Source organism: Apostichopus japonicus, chromosome 16 (genome assembly GCF_037975245.1).
Source record: "Apostichopus japonicus isolate 1M-3 chromosome 16, ASM3797524v1, whole genome shotgun sequence".
Taxonomy (NCBI): Eukaryota; Metazoa; Echinodermata; class Holothuroidea; order Aspidochirotida; family Stichopodidae; genus Apostichopus; species Apostichopus japonicus.
The window spans coordinates 35,439,773-35,461,622 of record NC_092576.1 but is presented as its reverse complement, the minus strand read 5'-3'; the positions used below and the strand labels follow the sequence as shown (position 1 = coordinate 35,461,622).

Here is a 21,850-nt window from a genome sequence, read left to right as displayed (position 1 = left end):
TATTGAAACAACACATACTCGCACACGGATGAATTTGCGAACTTGATAAATAAAAAAATAAATAAAGAAAGTGGGCTCCATTTTAGCACTGGGCCCTCGGGCTCTGCCAGGTTGCCTTCAGGTTTATTTGACCACTGACATCGGAACCTTTAGATTCAGCACGGTTCGGTCAAACTCAAGAGGGACTGTACATGAAGTTTTCAACATTTGAGATATGAAAGAAGCTCGAAATAAAGAATTTGCACTATCAGACTAAAGATTTGTTGTCCTTTTTTGGGCTAGGTCCGCACGTATTGTGTGTGTGTTTGTGTGTGTGTTTGGGGGGGGGGGGGGTAGGGAGGGGAGATGCCTGTAATAATTATTTTCTTTTAAGTTGATTTTAACCAGATTTGAATATTATAGTGACCAAACGTGGATCGTAAATGACAAGCTAGCCATTTTGTCACTCGTGTATCCTCTACGTGTATCTTCTTTCGCTTTCTCTCAACCTCTGTCTCTCCCATTGTTTCTTCTTCGTGGACTGTGATCTCGTGTGTAGAATGACGAAAATCTTACCTTGTTTGGTACACTCCACTAGCCTCATTACAGGTAGTTGGTTTGTAGTTCAGCCATCCCCATCCCATTTATGCACCCCACCCCGTATACTAAATATGTCAGTTAATATTTATCCAACCCTACATACTAAGCAACCGGACGTTTCGCTGATGATGTTCAGTAAATGCCTAGGATGAGCTTAAGACACATTCGAAGTCAATATAGTTCTATGGAACCGGAAACAGATTCACGACTCATTTGCAACTGAGTAAGGCAGCCGATCGTAATTCTGCTCATTTACCCTAATTTTCGTTTTTAAATTTCATTAATTAATTGGGTCTTGAAATGGGCACTATTTTATACAATTAAAATACATCGTTGGCCAAAAAAGTAATACAATATTTACAAAGATATAAGATCTACATTATGTGCCATTCTTATCTGCTGTATAACAAAAATGAATGAGTTTTCGAATATCGAAGCTAGTCTAGCTCCATATGTCTTCTCCTCTGACATTTTCCTTTGACGTAACGGTACAAGGGACGCATAGCTTCTCCTAAATAAAACAAAAGAGAGGCGTGGAAGAGAAATAAGAATAAATTTGACGATATTATCTTTACGGTGGCTTAATAGGGACATAGGAAAGAATAAGGAAATGAGATAAAAAGTCACAATTTTGCTTTTTAAGTTGACATTTTGAGATAAAACGTCATAATTTTGATATAAAAAGTCAACATTTTGAGATGAAAAGTCAACATTTTCAGATAAAAAGTCAAACTTGTGAGATCAAAAGTCAAAATTTTGAGATTTGGGAACACGAATTTTTCCCTATGTCCCTAGTATGCCACCATAAATCTTAAATCGTTTAGGAAAAAGTAATATTGATATTGAAAACGGTAATAATATCTCGAGTTTACTTGGCCCAGATTGGAAATATATATAACAGGGAGGGGTGATATTGGGGATGGGGATGTGGTGGAGGGTGGGGGCGGGTAAGATCGTTCAAGGTGAGGGCGGTGGTTTTGGATAGGCCGATTTGCGGTTGTTGAAACTGTACTGATATCTATGCTCATTTAATAGCTTTGTTATGAACACTATATTCGTTTAAAAATATGCAATAGTGAAAGACACTCTTCAGTCACTGCTAACGGAGCCCAAAAATGGGCACTAGCAGATCAATTGTTTGTCTCAGCTTACTTGCTAAAAATCCGTTCATTTATCAAAGTTATTTCTGTTTCAGTTTTCAAATATATCAATAAGTGTGAAACTTGATGGTATAGCAGCTATGTCACTTATACGTTATAATTGCAAATGTTACATCTTCGCTTCCTGGTAATCTTATATAAATACAGTCATAATTTTCATTCCTTGCTAACATAATTGATATCTGTAACTCTCAGTACTACGGCTATAACGTACGTCTCACTACAAAAGCTTTGGAACTCTTGTTTCGATCCCTATCATCCACGTGATCGAAAACATTGATAGCTTCAAAGATCATCAAAAGCTGCACAAGTTATTTTCTAATAAGGTTGAATTTATTATTAAAGTTCATATGGCAAGCTCTTTTTTGTATGTTTACTTTATTTCCCACTTGCCCACCTGTAGTGCATGTCTATGTCATCTCGGCATAGATAGAAGGTGGGATATATAAACCCTTATTCTCGCTCTATCTCGTTTAAGTAAAGAGTCTTGTCAAGGCCTCCTATGATATGCTTGAACAGTGAAATTTTCGCGTGCATATTTCAAACCGAACCGTCGGTTTCCGTGCCCTAGAATAGGCTACGTTTAGGTGTTTCCTTCATGAGGGACCTTGCATATGGGTGCAACCATAACCCGGCTGGCTCAACTATCACGTTCACGTTTAACAGGCACACACTCGGTAATTGCCATGAAGGGTCTACCTAAGTGCACAAATACGTCTAACAGGTGTACACTCGGTAATTGCCATGAATTAAGTATCCTACTTAAGGGCACAACTATACGTTTAACAGGTATACACTCCGTAATGGTCATTAAGTGTCCTACCTAAGGGCACAACTACGTAGGACAAGCATACACTCGGTAAATGCCATGAAGTGTCCTACCTAAGGGAACAACTACGAATCACAGGTACCCAATCGGTAATGACTGGAGTGTCCTACCTCAGCGCAAACCTACGTCAAACAGTTATACACTCGGTTACTGCCATGAAGTGCCATGCCTAAGGGCACAACTACGTCTAACAGGTATACACTCGGTAATGGCTATGAAGTATCCTACCTAATGGCACAACTCGAACTTGAATCTCCTTTGTACAACTTCCCTAGATTACCCTTTGACCCTGCACTAAATCATGTACATCGCTGTATTATATCTATCGAGCAGACCTACCGTTGTATACGTATATGACCTACCTGAAACTATTACCATGATGCCAGCATCAAGGGTCATAATACCAATCGATATAATGTTTCCGTAGCTATTGGACATGGGGACAGCAGCGACTAGAACGTTAATGAAAATAACGGCCAGTGAGAAAAGCTGAAACGATACGAGGAAGATATATAGTATTAATTATTTTGTAGGAAATTAAGTTGGTTCTATATCAGCTCATTCATGTATCATACGATATGAACGTCATTAACATGGGCTTGTAATGACATGTGTTTAAGTGAATTTCAACCTCTCGCTTCATTCTCTGTGGACCCATTCTCCTCCGTCGATGATATTATCTCTACACAACTACAGGGGTAGTATGTATGTATGTGGGGTGGGGGTATTATTTGGTCCTTGATCCATATGTTGTTACACAGAAGACGGTTGTCAGTAACAGTATAGCCTACACGGTGTTATTTCTTTTGTCCCTATGCCAAGGGTAATAGTGCAATGTTATCAGATTTTCCATAAAAAATACAAAAGAAAACAAAAGACATGTTGCCCTAATTTCGCTTATAATTTGGAATAATTCATTTTACAAGTTAGAAAAAATATATATCTAAAGTTTGGGGGTCCAGACAGTGTGTGTGTGTGTTTGTAGGTTGTGGGCGCATGGAGAGGCTTTATGGGGACCTAATATGTTAATAAAAGTCCCTGTTACATCTTAATTTGTGAACCGACCTGTTTCCCCAATGACACAATGGATATAATCGAACAGTGACGATGTATGTACCAATTAAAACACTCACCTGTAACCGCTGCTCGAAAGGACACTTCATAGGTGAAAATTTCACATGCAAGGTTAGAAACAAAACAGCGGTTCCGATGGCTGTTAACTTGGTAAGTGGATCGTCCCACCCTAGTAATGTTATTAACATCGTCTGCGCTACCTTTCTAGCCAGCTCCAATATCTCCCAGAACCAATATTGAGGTCTAAAATTCTCACAGAGGAAGTTCAGCCAGATCGGTACGTTACGATTTTCGTTATCTTCAGTTCTATTTTCCAACAGATTAGTAGTCTCGTTCACTGAACAATCTTCTCTATTCGGTGGAATCGTACCTCGTTGGTAGGTGTGTGCTTCGACAAGTTCCGATCTGTTGTATTTCCGTAGGATTATTAGGAGGAATAGCGGGAATGACAGGACATATGTGACCGTGGCAACGAAAGCAGCCACCTGGTAGTAGAACAGATCACTGCATAGAAGGTCGTAGTCGGCGCGAAGCAAGGTGATCGACAAATTGCTTTCCTTGTACAGTTCGAATGTATCGCAAGCACCAGGGTACAAGCTAAAGATGATGTCACAAGTCGGTGGATACGTCACAAACAAAAGTAGAAAGACGTAGGTGCATAATGTAGACTTGACTTGCTCAAGGCGATTTTTCAGGTCATTCGTATTGTAACGCTTCCTGTATTTGAAATACAGTCTGCAAATAAAGTGGCCGACAATCGCTACTAAAATGACGACAACGGGAAACGAAAGAGCGATTTTTAACTCCATCTTCGGATCAAAAGATAACTTTTCATGTAAACAGTTCGGTTTCAGAATTAATCTCAAAATGTTAAATTTCAGTATGGAGATGAATTCTCCTACGTATTGCAAAACTCCAGCCCAGCTGACACCGTGAAATGCTTCGAAAAGTTCACCAACAACCTGATAAAACCCCAGAAGAATTTTGACTCTAGATGACACGATATCGGCAACAGTCCTGTCCGCACTCCTCTGCTTCTTGTTCTTAAAAATGACGAACAACATGAAGAGGATAAGGACACACAGAACTGCGACGAACTCGAGAATGACCATTAACTGATATGGACAGGGGAGACAAAACCCTAGCACTGAGTAAAACCCTTTATCGCATTTACTACAGGTCCACCCTGTGTAACCCTCCGTGCAGGAACCAGCTATTCCATCGAAATCATGGCTGTTGTTATTGACACAACTTTCAGGCCTCGAGCAAGCAAATGCCCTCGGTATCAGTTGCGTGTATGAAAGAGTAGAATGATCATACTGCGAATTTTTGGTCTGAAGATTGAAAACAAACTGGGAGTATTTCAGTAGACTTGCGTTCGGAAATGTCCAGTTCCAGTAGAAACCAGGTAAGAGAGCCTTATAGTCTTGAGAACAGTCAAGACCCTCATCCAAACAGACTGAACATTTCTCGAATCGATGTAGTCGGGTGTAATTCGCTTTACAAGGACAGGCTCGGTATCCGGCGAACTTACTCTGGTCGGTTCCTTCCGGACACACTTTACATTGCAGGACTGATGAGCCGTGGCCGTATCTGACGAAGCTTCCGTTGTAACAGTGGTTGCACGACATACTGCCTAAATCGTCTTGATAGAAACCACCTGCATAACATGGTTATAAAAAAAAATGAAGAACTAAAATATGAAGGAGGAAAGAAAAGACCCAGTATGACATCATTTTGCTGCCTTGTACGTTAACAACGTCCATCATAATCATATAGTTACTTTAGGACGCTGCATCATCGATAAAGATATTGCGATCATATGAAATGTATAAAATATTAATATTTATTGCATGTAGGTTAGTTTCTCTATATGGTGGGCATTTTCTTGCAGTTTTGCAGAATGCCCAATATATTAGGGAATCCTACAAATCGACGAACTCATTTGCTATCAGTATTATCTTTCCGAATACTAGTTCGGCATGTGTAACTTAGACAGCGGCATCCCTCCGGCAACCTCTGGGATGCAGATCCAACCAGTGAAACTGTTTTTCCTCCCTATAAACTCTCAGCCGAACATTTTTCACCCATAGCATATGCAGCTTAGTCATTAAGACCTCATGGCATGAATACCTAAGTACAGTGTGAATGTCGTTGTGCCTGGCTTTCCTTCATCTAATCTTCCTCTCTCCCTTTATACCTCTCTCTTTTTTTCCTAGGATATCAACCCGCCAGCTTTTAAACAGCTGGTGTCCAAATAGGCCTACTCGAGCCATTTTGATGCTTCAAAATGGACATATCATTTCGGTTGAGCACCTCAGTAAAGACAACATTTAATTTATATATCTGTTGTCTGTCAGTCGTTGTCTTTTAAAAGAAGCGTATTACTTGTAATTACATTTTAGAAATAGCTTGTGTAAACGTAAGAGGGCCCTCCTGATAGGATCAAACCGTCAGGCCCTCTTATTTTTACATACTCTCTTACACAGGCTCTTTAGTGGATAAGCAGTTTACTAACAGTTTGTTTCATTTAGAAATAGTTTGGTGGTTGCTGGACAAGATTATAGGAGGCAGAGTATTAATTGTATGAAAATACCCACAAAAGGGAATTCCTTGACACCAAAAGGGCGATGTGAAAGTGTAGGCCAAGCTATAGTTAGACTTCCAGTGGGCCTGTTTAAGAGTGAGAAATTGGACCGTTCCCCCATTTACTTCATGTATACAGCACATGACACAAACTTGGGCATAAATGTGAAGAACCATAAAGTTCTTTCTCACGATCTTGCCTGATTGGTAGTTGTAAACCGTTGGCACAAACTTTCAGACGCACCTCTGGGCGTCTTCCAAACCCACACCCACCTCCAAACCCCACTCCAAACATCGGGACCTTGGTTCATTGAACCGCCTATTTGTGTACACATCTGATTACATATGCCATGTGTAACCACGACGCTCATACCAGTACTAGATTTATCCATTAAACAAATGAAGCAAGTACCTAGAGGTCATGTAACCCACAAGGTTAAAACATGTGTGTGTGTGTATCGTCGAATCATAAAACTGACTGAGGGCGCCCTTCATCAAAGCTGCTTTCCAGGGGATTGAGCCTTAAACGAACTGGTTTTTTACAGATGTTCGAAAGAGCTAGTGAGGGCGCACTCATATTAATTGTAACAGGCAAAGTAACAACATAATACCAGGGTATTGAACAAAACTAGTATCAAGACGGTGTTAACCTGTCACTGAAAACGCTATTTCAATTTCTTTTTAAAGAATTATGTTGGTTTCATATTCCACTCACCCGCAGGACATGGACTGCACTGACCGCTCTCGTTGCCATAGGTACCGGGTGCGCATGGACGACACACAACTTCTGAATTTAATGTGCAACCAAAACCTTGCTGCCTAAGAACTACATAAAATATACTTCTGAGTTTCCTAAAATGAAGTACCGGCACGTAGCTGCTTGTGACGCATTCACTTGAGAATTGTGTTTGAAAAGAAAGAAAGAAAATCAGAAACTCAGATTAAACAAAAACAGGTAAAAGATGAAAGGCGCAACCACCCATTTTGGCAGAATTTGATTATATATATATATATATATATATATATATATATATATATATATATATATATATATATATATATATATATACCACCTCCTAACACACACCATTCCTCACCCAAACACACCGTACAATATTACATAAATTGAATTGTAAAGATATAGGATATATATATATATATATATATATATATATATATATATATATATTTATATATATATATATATATATATATATACATATATATATATATATATATATATATATATATATATATATATATATATCCTATATCTTTACAATTCAATTTATGTAATATTGTACGGTGTGTTTGGGTGAGGAATGGTGTGTGTTAGGAGGTGGTATTGGGGGCGGGGGAGGGGTGGGTCGCTTCTGGTCACTTCGCCAAACAACCATTTCGCCCAACTGCCATTTCGCCAAACTAGCATGGTCAGTTCGCCCAACAAGCATGGTCATTTCGCCCAACCAGCCTGGTCATTTCCCCTATTTTATTCTAGGCACGGGTGCACCACTGGAAGGTATACGGTACTGATTCAAAAATATGCTAGTATGGAATACAATAATTCTCTTTAAGGTCTGCTGAATAAACCCCAACTATAGCACGCTATCATGGAACAAGTTTTTTTAGAGATTACGTTTTCGATCTGCCATGGTCGTAAAATGACCTCTTTTTACTAATTAGTAAGCAAAATCTGCCACATATTTGTTGTTCTTGTATGAGGTATTTGTGTGAACGCTGTATGATTATTTACACTGTAGAAATGGATGAATGCCCACACAGTGTTTACCCAAAAAACGTTAAGGTGTTATTAAGCTATGCAGGCTAATCTCAGAGCCTGAGGTGGATTTACGACCGTGTCAGGTCAATTACGTAATCCCAAAACTGTTCTTGCTATAGCGTGTTCGAATTGGAACCAATAAAGCAGTTCTTTAAGTTGTTCTTAAATACTATTTATAATTTACTCGATTATACATTGTTATCATTGCCATAATTTCGTTATCAAGCTTGCGTATAGCCGTGTACTTATTACATGTAAGTCATTTCCAGATATGCAGTATTCTCTCTGTACATCTGCCTCTGTTTAAGTAAATAGTCTTTCTTCTCTTTGTTCGTGTTTTTTTGTTCTTCTAATGAGAGAGTTTAAATTCGTTCAGCCATAAAGCTCCAAAGAACAGTTTCTTGCACAACGTACTACTGCTAATGATTAAAAACATATGTTTATATGTAATCTTTTTTTAAAAGAAACACAAAACTGAAATGTAACAAATGAAATTATAGTAATTTTAACGGAATAATGACGATTCGTTACAGGGATTGATGCAAATACGGACGTGCAGCAGAAGTCTCCTCGACCATAGAGACTAAATAATATCAACGATAGAGAGTCTATATCGTAAATGATCGCATTGATCACAGTGTAACAATAAATTATGAAAAATACTTCCAAAGAAGCTAAGATAGTTACCTCTCTATACTTCTGTTTGCCCACGGTAAATGCTTAAGTTTGTCACAGCTTAGTAGACTATTTCGAAAGATATTGAGATGAAAACAGCGTAACTAATTATAAGGTTTGGTAAACTGCATAATATCTGTAAGATTTCATTCAGGATCATGTGATTATTGATAATGAATACAAATGTGGTCATTCATTGAATTAAATTAAGTTAGTAAAACAATGTTCTTGTTATGGTATATTATATCTATTTAAATGTATGTATGTATATATATATATATATATATATATATATATATATATATATATATATATATATATATATATATATATATATATATATATTAACTTTATCGGTCTAGATGTTTATTAAAGCCAAACTTGCTGCATTCATATACACATGTTGAACGTTATAGGTTGACATTATGGTATGAAAAATAAATCTTTGACCTAGCGAGTCGCCAAGTCAACTGGTCAATTTTCGTAATTTGTTTGAGTTAGTCTAGTAACATGCTTTCACGCTCGGTTGGCAACAAACATAAACAAACACAAAAACAAACATTACCTTATCATGTATTACCTTATCATGTATTAGCTTCATCATGTATTGGCTTCTCCTGATTAACAGTGAATTTATATCATCATTAATTATAACAGCTATAACCTTTGCCTATTGTTTCCGTACGATATTAATTGCAAGAATGACAACGCAGAGAAAAAAAAAATATATATATATATAAAGCTGGCACTTACATTTTCGCATTATACGGCATTTTCTCCAATGATCTCTCTGATATGTACTCAACGTCATTCTTGTAAATGTGCCTTGGACCGGGTTGTGTACAAGTAATAAGGAAGAGGTTACAAGAAGAAAGAAGGAAACATAGTTAGCTTCTTCAACTGTCCAATTGTGTGCCAACTGTTCACGAAAGCACACACGGTAGAGTGTTAATGTACGATTGGGAGTACTATAGTACCCTAGGGAGTATTTTAGTAATATAGTACTTCAGTACTAAAGTACTTCAGTACTATAGTACTCAGTTCTATAGTACTCAGTACTATATTACTTCAGTAAAGTACTATAACAAAGCCGAAGGTAGAAAACAAACTGTCTGGAAAATGGAGTACATGTATGTTTTGTTTCCTAATCATGTTGTCCCGTTGATTTTTAGGTATAAAATGTTATAGTTTATTCACTTTATTTAGATACGTGTAATCCATAATAACCTGTGATGTCATGCATGGACTATGCCACAAATTACTTTTGTTTGTGGTTAAATATTGAAATAGTTTTATAACCTTCGAAAATAATTGAATTATTATTACACGACGTTCTTGTGTGTTGGTAAGGTGTATTTGCAATTATTGGCTTTACCACAAGTTAATATATTTGCAGTGATATATAATTTTTCATATGATCATATGATAATAATAACATAATATTACACATACAAGTGTCTTGATTATATCAGTGGATTAAAGCGAAACAGAGAAGTACGCTAACTCCATGTGTGATATCTCAATCAATGATTGCGGATTGTACTTGTACTAAAATGATAATTTTCATAGTTTTAGTTTACTGTATTGCACATCCCAGCAAAAATGATCAAATGAATTGTAAAGATAAATATTGGACCGACTTATAACTTACTTTCTGCTCTGTTCCATGGCACATAAATAAGACATTTTAGACAATTCTTCGTTACCCAGGGAGTATTAAACAGAGCAATGCTATACAATATGGTGACAGTTTGTTGGAGAAGTATAACAAATGTGCGTTGATCTCGAAACATAACAAAGAAGAAAATGGGATGTGGTTTTATTACTCACAAATATAACATTCTGTCGCTTTTCTGAAATGAAGTGTTCTTGAGCTCAGTTAGCTTGTTGCTAAATAGGTAACTATTGAATATAAAGAAAAGCAGAAAAAAACGAAAATGTTGTAAATTATTGCCTGATCGCACACTGATTTTTTGATTAATTTCTTATCAATATCTGTAGATGGTACATTAACAAAACTCACTACTCATGAGAACGATAAAGGTATAAAAATGTCAAATATAGTTATGCTGTTACAGACTGACAAATCATCGTTTATTCCCCATAAGTATTCATATTTCTAATGTGAGCATGCAAGGGCTGTTTTGGGATTAAATGAAGTTGAAGTTAATAACCAAATCGTTCTACATTTGATTGGAGAGACCATGTCATTTCAAATGTTGATGGAAAATATGAAAATTTTTCGAAGCCTCACCGATATCATTACAAAGACTTGTAGTTTTTTTGTTGCTAGGGGGCGACCTTACCAAGGCCTGTGTCAACTAGATGGTCACTTTGGTGATATTCATAACATATGAATTTAATATAAATGTAAGCATGCTCTAACTTGAACGATAAAGACAATAAGGTACTAAGGTTGTTTTAAATGCCGTGATTACATTTTTGAACAAACGTGTATGTTCTCCATTTCTCTGTTACCTGATAAAAAATACTTTTTAAAATTTCAAAGTCCTATTTTCTTTTCTTCATTGGAATACTTATAATTACTGATGTTACATACTTACATGTTCTCAATAGGCATGTTTGCAAAAGCGTCGTCATCTAATTCATTTATTTCGTTGTTACTCAGAAATCTGAAAGAAACGAAAGGCACATTTATAGCAGATGTTGCTTTTTTTTTTTTTTTTTTTTTTAAACCCGAGCTGAAATAACTTGTCTGAACATTGTTGGTGCATATTAGAGAGATACTTGAATCCATGATTGAATCTCATTGATTTAAAATGGAAAACATAATTGTAGAATGATAAACCATGTATTGAGGGATTAGCTGTCACTGGCTGACACCTTGCATTTCCACTCATCAAATTCGGCCTTCTATGTTGGAAGCTGTTTACTGAAGTCTTAAAGTAATATGAGAACAATTCAGCAGCAGCAAGCCCCCCACGGCCATCCCACCCCAACAAAATTTAAAAAAAAGTTTAATTATATATATATATATATATATATATATATATATATATATATATATATATATATATATATATATATATATATATATATATATATATATATATATATATATAGCACTGGATTGGTATTTACGTTTACTTCTCCAAGTTGGTGCTTAGGTTTACCTGAGGTGAAATGATTGGATCAACTGACATTTTACATCAGTATACCTGATGGTACTAGGACTGCATATCAGTCGTTATAAGTTGCTACCTACTTTTTGGGTCATTTGGCAAGGAAAAATCCAATTGGTCAAACCCTTACGGTAAACCTAAGTCTTGCTCTCAAAGTATATCCCCCAGTTGGTATATAAGTTGACCTGACGTACAGGCATCCGTAGTTTTCTTGACAGCGGCAGTAGCCTGTATTCAGTGTATACGCTCTACACTGTGTACACTGTATACGCCACGGTTATCGTTAAAGCATACCCGTAGGCTGCATTGCATGCAACCCAATAACAGTTTCGGCTAATATAAGATGATGTGTAGTATCTGTTTCCTCTCGATACAAGGGGACTGGGCTTGAGATCGGGTCAGTCGTTCGCCGGGTAGTTTGGTTTTCGTGCCCAGGTTCTTTCCTTGTTGACTTTTTCTTTAAAAAAGTACCGTTAAAACGAAAACGTCTCACAAACAACTTCAGGTAAGGTCCATGAGATTAGTCAATAAAGTTTGGTGATATTAATAACGTTGATATTATAACGTTGTTGCATACAGCTTCACGTTATTTGTTCATACCCATATTTCAATACTATAGTCTAGACTAGCTTCTAGCCTAAAACTTGTAAGGCCTAGCCTACGTTCGGCTGTAGCCTAGGGCCATAGTCCAAGTCCTAACACTACCTTAGCATTAGGTCAAGGGTAAACTGGTCTGTAGTTTGAGCTACAAATTAATACCAACTGCCAGAGAAATTAGATTTCAAGTAGGTCAGCTTAACTTCTTAGCCTACTGTGCTTGTATGTATCATATATGGCCTTAGATTTTGCTGGACAATTATGTTACTGTACATTGCCCTAATCATGACCAGATACTGTAGCATGGTGGGCTTATAATTGGCGCACTTAAGGATTTGATCAATGATATCTATCAAGGAAAAATCCAAATTACTCAACTGTATGTGTTTTTCATACGTGTAGTTCCTCAGAAATGTTCTAATCTCAAAATATTTAAGGTTCTGTGCTTATGCACCGTACAATTGAGCAGAATTTGACCACAAAATGTCTGCCGTGTCAAGTTCTTACATACCCCTAAATTGACACATTCGTCGATAAGCTAACTGTAGTGTAGGCCTTAGTATACATCCATTGACTTTAGATGCTGTTTGCTATGCTCTGAGCCTCTAAGCTCTGACAGGTCATGTCCCAGAGAGTAGTGTTCTCATATTGAGGTAATGTTGGGTATTTTAAGGGTGTAAGATTTCCAAATGGCCAAAAAATATGCAAAACTGGGGGGAGGGTGTTAAAAGCTTAAAAAATACCACAATTTGGTCAGCAAATACCTCAAATGGATTCAAACTCATGAAATATGTAATTCTGTTTGGCTGCAAAAAAAGTTTAGGTGGCCTGCTGTATCGTTGCTAGTAATAATTTAAGGTGCGTCAATTACGGGGGTGCGTCAATTATGAAGCCTTTAATATACTGTACAGTAGCTATGCCTAGATTATTATAGACTGAAGTCACCATGCAAATGTAACTTACAAGTAGCCTGTATTGAATAAAAGATGCTATAATTGCTAGAACTTTTCAAAAAGTTCTTGGAAGTCTTTACTCTCCAAAATATTCTCAGACATTCTAAACACCACTGTACTGTAAGATGTCTGAATATCCCAGTGAGGGTATCAATAAAAACAGTTAAAGGATATAATACTAGAAAATCCAGCATCAAATTTGAGCCAATGCAGAATACCTTTAATCTAAGTCTCTCAAGTGATGCATTGTGTTTCAAGTGTCTTATTTATAACTAGCCAAAATCTGTACAAAATAACAATGCCATGCATCCAAAAGGTTATTGAGTCAGTACATTTCCATAATGTAACTATTACACAAGCTGAGTGCACCTAATTAAAAGTTAACATCCTCCAAAAATCTATATAACACAAAAATTTGATAAAGCTTTCTATCCCCTCCCTTGCATATACTGTAAGTCATTTTGTTAAGTCTATTTAGATCCATAAGTAATACCAAGTTGACTAAATGTGCAATATTCAGTGTTAAAGATCTGAGCTCTGTATTGGCCCAAAATAAATTGGAGAGAAGTGTACAATAAAAATTGAAATAATGCACATCTACACTCTGACCATTTGATATTTATTTGATTGGCACTGTTAATGTTTTCTCAGACAAATTTGATGATCAACATTCTCAATCTCAAGATGAATGACAACAGCCCACTATCCAAGGGAATAACACTGTACGATGTAGCTGCCATGCAGTGAAAAAGTCAATGTTGGAACGGCAGCAATCATAGCTAGAGCACAGATGCCGTCTGGGACAGACTGATGTGGTGACCTACTGCATCATTGACAGCAAAATGGAAGATATTTCCCCTGAATTAACCAAAAAGTAAGTTAATATTCTGTAGGTTTGACATCGCATAAACTTGATACCATAGGACTCTATTATCTCAAATACGAGTAACATCTGAGGTAATTTATTCCAAAGTTATGGAATGAAGAAAGAAAAAAATCAGAAGGGATGAAAACTTTTGTATGATCTGGTTAATGTGGTGGTATCTTTTCCTCTATCTCCATAGTATTTAACTACACTAGAGCTATATCCACTCACTGGTTTTTAATCTTAAAGGTCAATGCAAGACAACACTAAATTGTCAGGCTAGGTCCACATAAAATGTACATGCATATTTAAATTTTGAAATCTTTACAATTGGTAAAGCTTGAATGACTTGCAACTTTTAAAAGCACTTGCTATGGTAGGGAGCTGTTTCAGCTCCAATTGAATGCATGGCTGCATAAATAAAATGTGTAATGTTGTATACAAGGGAAGATGAATCAAGAATTAATGGGCCCAAAATGGGATGGATAAACGAATTGAAATTTACAGTGAAAATAGTATATATGAAAGGTTGTGAGATGATTAAAATATTGGCTGAATTACAGGAGATTTAGTTTTGAAAGCAGTTCATTGTTTTCTTCATTTGTAGAGTGTGAGGTCATGTGAGGTATATTCGGTAATCGCAAAACATTCCAAGCTATATTGCGCGTGCTATAATTGGGACCAAATCAGCATATCTTTAAGATAAAGCTTTTCCTTTTGTACCAACAGATGGATAGATCTACAGGCTAATACAGCAAAGGATATGCTCTAATTAGAAATGCCAGGCAAGATTATCACACAGTTTACAGTGGGGTGAATACAATCATCAACCAAGCTTTTCATCATGCTGTACATAGTGGTATACAGTGGCTCCTTGTTGGGCTTATCAATTAAAAGCTTGCATAGAAGCCGATGCCAAGCAAAGCAAAAGTATGTCCTGTAAATCGCGAAGTAGATTCACACATCTCATGTATATCCTCTGGGACACAGCACATCTTTCAATGGAGTTAGGAAGTTGCTGGGAATAGTTGTTGGATTGGCACAGTAATGTAGTAGCAGTTACAGAAAACTAACTAGTTCCAGGATATGTTACACTGTTACACCATATAAAAGATAGAGGAAATTAATATTATAAGCTTCAAGCAGACATAACCAAGAGAATGCAGACCAGTCTTCATGGGAAGTCTTCTACATATTTAACTGTATAAATGGACTCATTCTTTTGCAATGTACTTCTTGAAATATTTTAGTTTGGTGACATTGTGGCACTACATGTTTTTGTAAGTATTAGGGAACATTTGCAGCTGCTTGTCAAGAACATGGAACTTGTTATACAACTGAAGTGGTCCTGATGCTTAAGTGTTGAGGTTACTGGATATTTTGCTGCCTTACCTTGCTTTAACTGTTCTTAAATGCATTTCTCATGTTTTAAGATGTTTTAATTTTGTATTTCAAGCAAGATCAGCAAGCCATAGTACAGTAATTTTCAACAACCACCACACAGATACTTGTGCAGGACTAAGGGTATTTGTTAAGCAGATTACTATTATAAAAATCTTTCAAACTTTTATCCCTCAAAATCTCCAGGGGTACACTGCATTGTTTCTGAACCACAGTTTCACAATTCTACAAGTGGGGTTCAGGGGTTATGCTATGGGAAAAGTTTACAATGTTAGGCCTGACTTAATTACTGAAAGCTTGTGGTCTTTTATTACACCAAGAACCAGTTTATTCTTTAAACAAAATTTAATTATTTCCCCTCAAAATTGAGGGAAGTGAATACAGCAAAGGCACATGCAACTAGCACCAATGTCATGGAAACCTAGTGCAGCCCAATGAAACATACTGTAAAACCACAACATTTGTAACTATAGGTAGAACATTGTGCAATCCAGGGGTATTGTGTGTAATTTTGTCCCTCCAAGCATGGAAACTCCATGATATTGTGGTAATTTGCATTGGTTACGGTATTGGATACATGTGCCTATACTGGTAAGTCTAGATAAATACTTGAGGTATAAGTTAGTTCCCAAAATGTTTCTCATGTATGAGAGAGGTCAGTAAATTGAGGTCATGTAATAGTGCAAGTATCCTGGTTTATGTGAAATAAATCTTGTGGAAAATATAAACTGGGATTGAAAATACAATCAACTGCTTGAATATGATTGTACAATTTTTATTGTGTCTCGTCTTTTAATATCATGCTAATCTCCACTACTGTATGTGTTTGGTAATAAGCCAGATTTCTGGGTAGAAGTTTAAAAAAGCAAATCGTCAACAATATTTGATGAATTTTAAGCAATCACATTCACTGCCTCTATCTCTGTTTATGTTTTGAGTCAGCAACACAGTAAACTGTTCAGAAGTGTACAGAAAGGGACACTTTCTGTTGTATTCCTGATCAATTGAAAATTGCTTGTTGTTTGACTGTTTGTAGCAGTGTTCCTCTGAGAGTGAAAAAAAATAAACATACAGCGAACAGTTGCAACTGCGCATGCATTTATACATTACTTAAATTATGTTCTGATGAAATTCATGTAATATTCACTGTCGATTTTAATTCAAAACTGCCAGTATACCATTAGTTCCCGAGCCATAATTGTTTTGCTTTAAAATCTGGCTTTGAGCGTATAGTATTTTGTCAAAAACATAAAAGTGGAGGGGCTGCTTATCATCATTCCCTGAACAGGCTTACCCAATTTGTTAACTATAATGGTAACATATCAAAATGTCTGGGGACTTGCCACAGTGCTGACAATTTTCAAATATTTCCATGGTTCCACAAGGGATGTTAGAGATAGACAAACAACATTTGAGCTTTCTTTAATGCTTGTTTCGTGCCGACATTAATACTGTTTTTGGTCCAATACTAATACCTAAATAGGGTGACAGGACAAAATCCCCCAGACAAAGTCCCCCTAGGACAAAATCCACCCAAGCCAAAATCTCCCCAAGCATAAAAAATCCCATCAATTCTTTACAAAAAATGCGTCATCCCGGTCCCCGGTATCGTCATCCAGTACCGTCATCCGGTACCCTCACCAGTATTTCCATTGGTACTCTCAGTGGTTCCCGGACCAGTACTCCGACCATACCCCGACCGGTACCTTAATAGTGAGCCTGACAGTTACCCCCACCGGTACTCCTCCCTGACCAGTACCCTGGACTGTACCCCGGCCGGTACCTCGACCGGTATCCCAACTGGTATCCTGAAAGGCACCCTGACACATACTCTGACACGTACCCTTACTAGTACTGGTACAATAAACAGTAATTTGACCAGTACCTTGACCGGTCCCTTAAATGTCACACCATGGAGCTATATCCCATGGCCACACTAACAGGTAGCCTTGCAATTACCCTCAATGAACTCCGGACCAGTCCCCTGACCAGTATCCGGACTGGTATCCTGACCAGTACCTTAACCAGTACACTGAGTGGAACCCTGACTGGTAGAGTGACCAGTATGATGACCGGTACCCTGACCAGTCACATGACCAGTACCTTGACCGGTACCCTCACAGGTACCCTAACAGGAGCCCTCACAGTTACACTCGCCAGTACCCTCACTAGTACCCTGACCAGTCCCCTGACCAATCCCCTGAACGGTACCCTAACCAGTGCAATGTCCCATGCCTCGACTGTCACACCTGGGCCATCGCTGGTTGTTGCAGGCATGCTTTGTATGGGTCAGTGGGATATTGTCTGGGGGGATTTTGTCCGTGGGATTTTGTCCTAGAACCCCTAAATATCACTCAAAACGGATAATGGTACCAGACGGTACCTGTACGTTGTCTGCTAGATTCATACGATGTCAAAAGGCTAGAACATGCACTATAATACTGTTATCAGTCGTCAGTAGGTATATACCACACTCATCTCATATCAGTATTTGTTTCTAATGTCATAACAGGCAGTGGCGGAGCGTCCATACAGTCAGGCGGGGGGGGGGGGGGCGGACTCAAATGGGAAGCTGGCGCCCTTTTCAGCTATTCAACACTTTTTACTTATTCGCGATTATTTACTTTTTTATTGCGCTCTTATCTACCTATTGACATTTGTCACATTTTGTTGGCGATGACACCTATACCTAAAGGGTAATTTCCGGCGATATAGGGAGTATCTTTACTCAGAATATTTCTGTACGCTCTGCGCCAACCTGTGGTGGCGCTCCGCTTAGATAAAGTCGAAAGCGCCCGTACAGACCTTTCTCGCCCCTCTGACCAATATCCCTAGCTCCGCCACTGGCTACCAATCTTCTTCCCCGTCAATCCGTCTGGTACCCCCCCCCCCCTTCCCCAACCGAACCTCGTATGTTAAAGGAATATCTAATGATTAGAGACACTTATTCTAATGTTAAATCAGCAAAGAGCAAGCAATAATGATTTTATCACTAAGATTTTTGTTTAATTTCTCAGTTACACCGTCATTTAACTTCCCACTCAATCTTACACTCCCTGATACTCTTCCATCCCAATGTAGGAAACTTCATCGTTACACGCAGCACGCAACGATCTTTGTTCTACTTAATTGATCCTTACTGAGTCTTTCAACTTAAAAGCATATTTTTTTCCAAATAGATTAGTGAAAGTTACACAGTTTAATAAATTAGAAGCATCTCCTTGTTAAAGAATTGTATTGTCGGCGTATAGTCTTCCGATAAGCGTAATCTAGGTTTGAAAGAAATCAATGGGAGCAGGCAGTAACGATATAAACTTAAATAAATATATATATATATATATATATATATATATATATATATATATATATATATATATATATATATAAATATATATATATATATATAAATATATATATTTTCAAATCTCTTATTGAACGAATTATCAGCCCCCTGGTTACATCGTCATTTATCATCCCTCCCCCATCCTGCCCTACCCTTCTTCACCTGACACACTCCGCTCTATAGGGTTAAAAGAAATCAGCGAGAGCAGGCAGTAATGACATTTATTTACATGAATGAATATTTTAAATCTCATTTAGGACAAATTATTAGGTCCCCCTGGTAACATCATTTACCCCCCCATTCTCCCCTTCCCTTCCTTACAATCACCGCTTCTCTTACACCTAATATATGAGATATCCTCGCAAAGCGTGATGAACTAGGTCCCTCATTTATCTAATGCGTGGAAGGAACTCGAAACTTTCTTCCTTATCCGCCTATTCCAAGCTTTCTCCAAGAAAAGAGTTACAGTACCTATTACCCAGATTTTTAAAAATAGCCTCCCTCCTCATAAAACGTGATGATCTATGTCTCTCATTAATCTAAAGCAGGGTTGTCCAACCTTTTGCAGAGGAGGGCCTCATGGAATGATTATGATGAAGGAGGGGGCCGCATGAACCCTACGCTCGATTTTTCGATTTTTTTTGCCTGAAGCCCAAGGCAACAAAATGTGAGCACTGCACGGCGGAGCACACTGATTTATTTTCCTTCCTGATAAAACAGATGAATAAAGTTCAGCCGCCCTCCCCCCCCCCCCCTCCGCTGAGAGTGTCACACGAACTGACCTGTATGCAGTTTTTTGGACTCAGATGGTTCGAAGATTGATTAAATAGCTTCAAATTGTTATCAATAAATCTGCTCACTAAAATTTCGCACCGCAGAGCACCTCTGGCGGGCCGGACACAACCCTCGGCGGGCCGGACTGTGGCCCGCGGGCCGTAGGTTGGACAACCCTGATCTAAAGCATGGATGAACTACCAACTTTAAGCATATTACAAAGTTTTTCCACAAAAGAGCTACGGAACCTACTACACACAAAGTATGTAAATGTCACTTAACGGCATCCGTAGGGACATCGTTTTTTGGTCCACTTTTGAGTTTTGATCATATCTTTAATCTGCTTTTCATACATATCTGTTATTGTGATTGTTATGATAACCACATCTAAGGACTTTTGAGTCGTATTATTGTATCCAGTGGAATTGTCTCGCTGAGATATAAAAGGATGAATTTTCCGTACGTTTTCACGGTAGGCCCCTCTGTTCAAGGTCAACGAACGACTATAACATTAGGTCCACTTAGTGCGGATATTGGTCTCCATTTGCCACTAATGCAGTAAACCCAACCGAGCAACGTGTCTACGGTGTCTCTTAAAAGACAATATTATTAACAAATTCGAAAAGAATTTTTAATCTCTTTGGTGTCATTTTAAAAGTATTTCTGATAACATTACGTACAGAATTCTTTTATATGAGAAAGGTACATATGAGAAACATGACAATGACCGTGATAAAACCAATTTCAAGATTAATAGCGATCAATTTGCTCAATTTGTTTCAAAAAATGATTGAAAAGTGATCTGAATTCCTCCTCATTCATTCTTTTTATTTGAGCATGTTGAACGCTTGTGATAACATGTCATTACGAATCATTGCAGACCCTCACCCAAACCGTTAAAAAAATACCCTCCCTCTCCCCCCCCCCCCCCTTCTCTTCCTACACTGAGCTCCCAACAGTGGCGGAGCGTCAATACAGTCAGGGGGCGGATGCCCCCCCCCCTCAACGGACTAATATGGACTGCTGGCGCCCTTTTCAGCTATTGATCACTTTTTTTACTTATTCGCGAGTATTGACTTTTTTATGGCGCTCTCATCTACCTATTGACATTTGTCACATTTTGTTGGCGATGACACCTATTTATTCTTCGTTTATCTGCAAATTAGCAAGGCCCGGAAAGGGTCAATTCCGGCCATATAGGGAGTATCTTTACTCAAAAGATTTCTGTACGCTCTGCGCCAACCTGTGGTGGCGCTCCGCTTAGATAAAGTCGAAAGCGCCAATGCAGACCATTCTCATCCCCTCTTACCAATACCCCTAGCTCCGCCACGATAACAGGAGTGACTTTCCATACGTTATTGGTAGGAAATTGCAGGAATTATTGGAATCCTCAATGAAAACCATACGTAGGTAGTCTTGTTTGCGTGGGGATTGAGTTGTGTAGGTGTTACACAAAAATGTAGATATGCTTTCTTTATTCTTGTGGAAAGCCGCTTTCCCTTTGATATCAGATAAACCTGTGGTACATGCAGTGACGTAGCCAGGATTGTTCCAGTGGAGGGGGTGGGCGCTTGGGGGGGGGGCTTGAACAATTCCTGGGAGGGCGTCTTGTTGCTACCTGAGTGGAGTGCCACCATATGGGTTGGCGCTCAGCATACGGGAAATTTTCAGCTATAAAGACCTCCTAGATCGTTGGAAACAACACTTCCCAGGCCTTGTAAGCTGCTCTAAAGTTTCACAGCATCCTTTATTTTGAGATCCCCATGTCTTGATATGGTCATCAAATAGTTTAGAGAAATAGAAGAAAAAAGACAATCTGGTAAGTTGCTTAATATCATGACATATCTCGGCCTATGCGCTATGTCACGTCAGGTTTTTCAGCAACTATAGCCTACTGCCGGTCCGCGGTCGAAGGGTCGTTCATGAGTGGTCATCATGGAGATTCGATACCATGCAGACCAATGAATGATATATTTTTCGCACAGTCTTGCAAGGTTTAAAGAAATGGCTCCTTACATAGTTGGCATGATTCAAATTCATCCAGTGCAAATTCATCCAGATGCAAATTCATCGATATAATTGGTCGAGAAC

General features: G+C 38.1%; 1 protein-coding gene across 2 annotated transcripts in view; it reads right to left on the bottom strand.

The window, feature by feature from the left end:
* Positions 1 to 328: 328 nt before the first annotated feature.
* The window catches only part of LOC139982588 (uncharacterized), a 56,751-nt gene continuing 35,229 nt past the window's right edge, over positions 329 to 21,850 (bottom strand). For both annotated transcript variants that reach the window (XM_071995505.1, XM_071995504.1), the window contains 8 exons: positions 11,248 to 11,316; positions 10,514 to 10,585; positions 9,437 to 9,508; positions 8,696 to 8,752; positions 6,944 to 7,122; positions 3,702 to 5,302; positions 2,931 to 3,057; positions 329 to 1,090 (listed from right to left, as the gene is read on the bottom strand). In XM_071995505.1, coding sequence (XP_071851606.1) covers positions 1,017 to 1,090; positions 2,931 to 3,057; positions 3,702 to 5,302; positions 6,944 to 7,122; positions 8,696 to 8,752; positions 9,437 to 9,508; positions 10,514 to 10,585; positions 11,248 to 11,316 — 2,251 coding nt within the window. In that variant the 3' untranslated portion in view covers positions 329 to 1,016. The remainder of the gene's footprint in view (positions 1,091 to 2,930; positions 3,058 to 3,701; positions 5,303 to 6,943; positions 7,123 to 8,695; positions 8,753 to 9,436; positions 9,509 to 10,513; positions 10,586 to 11,247; positions 11,317 to 21,850) is intronic.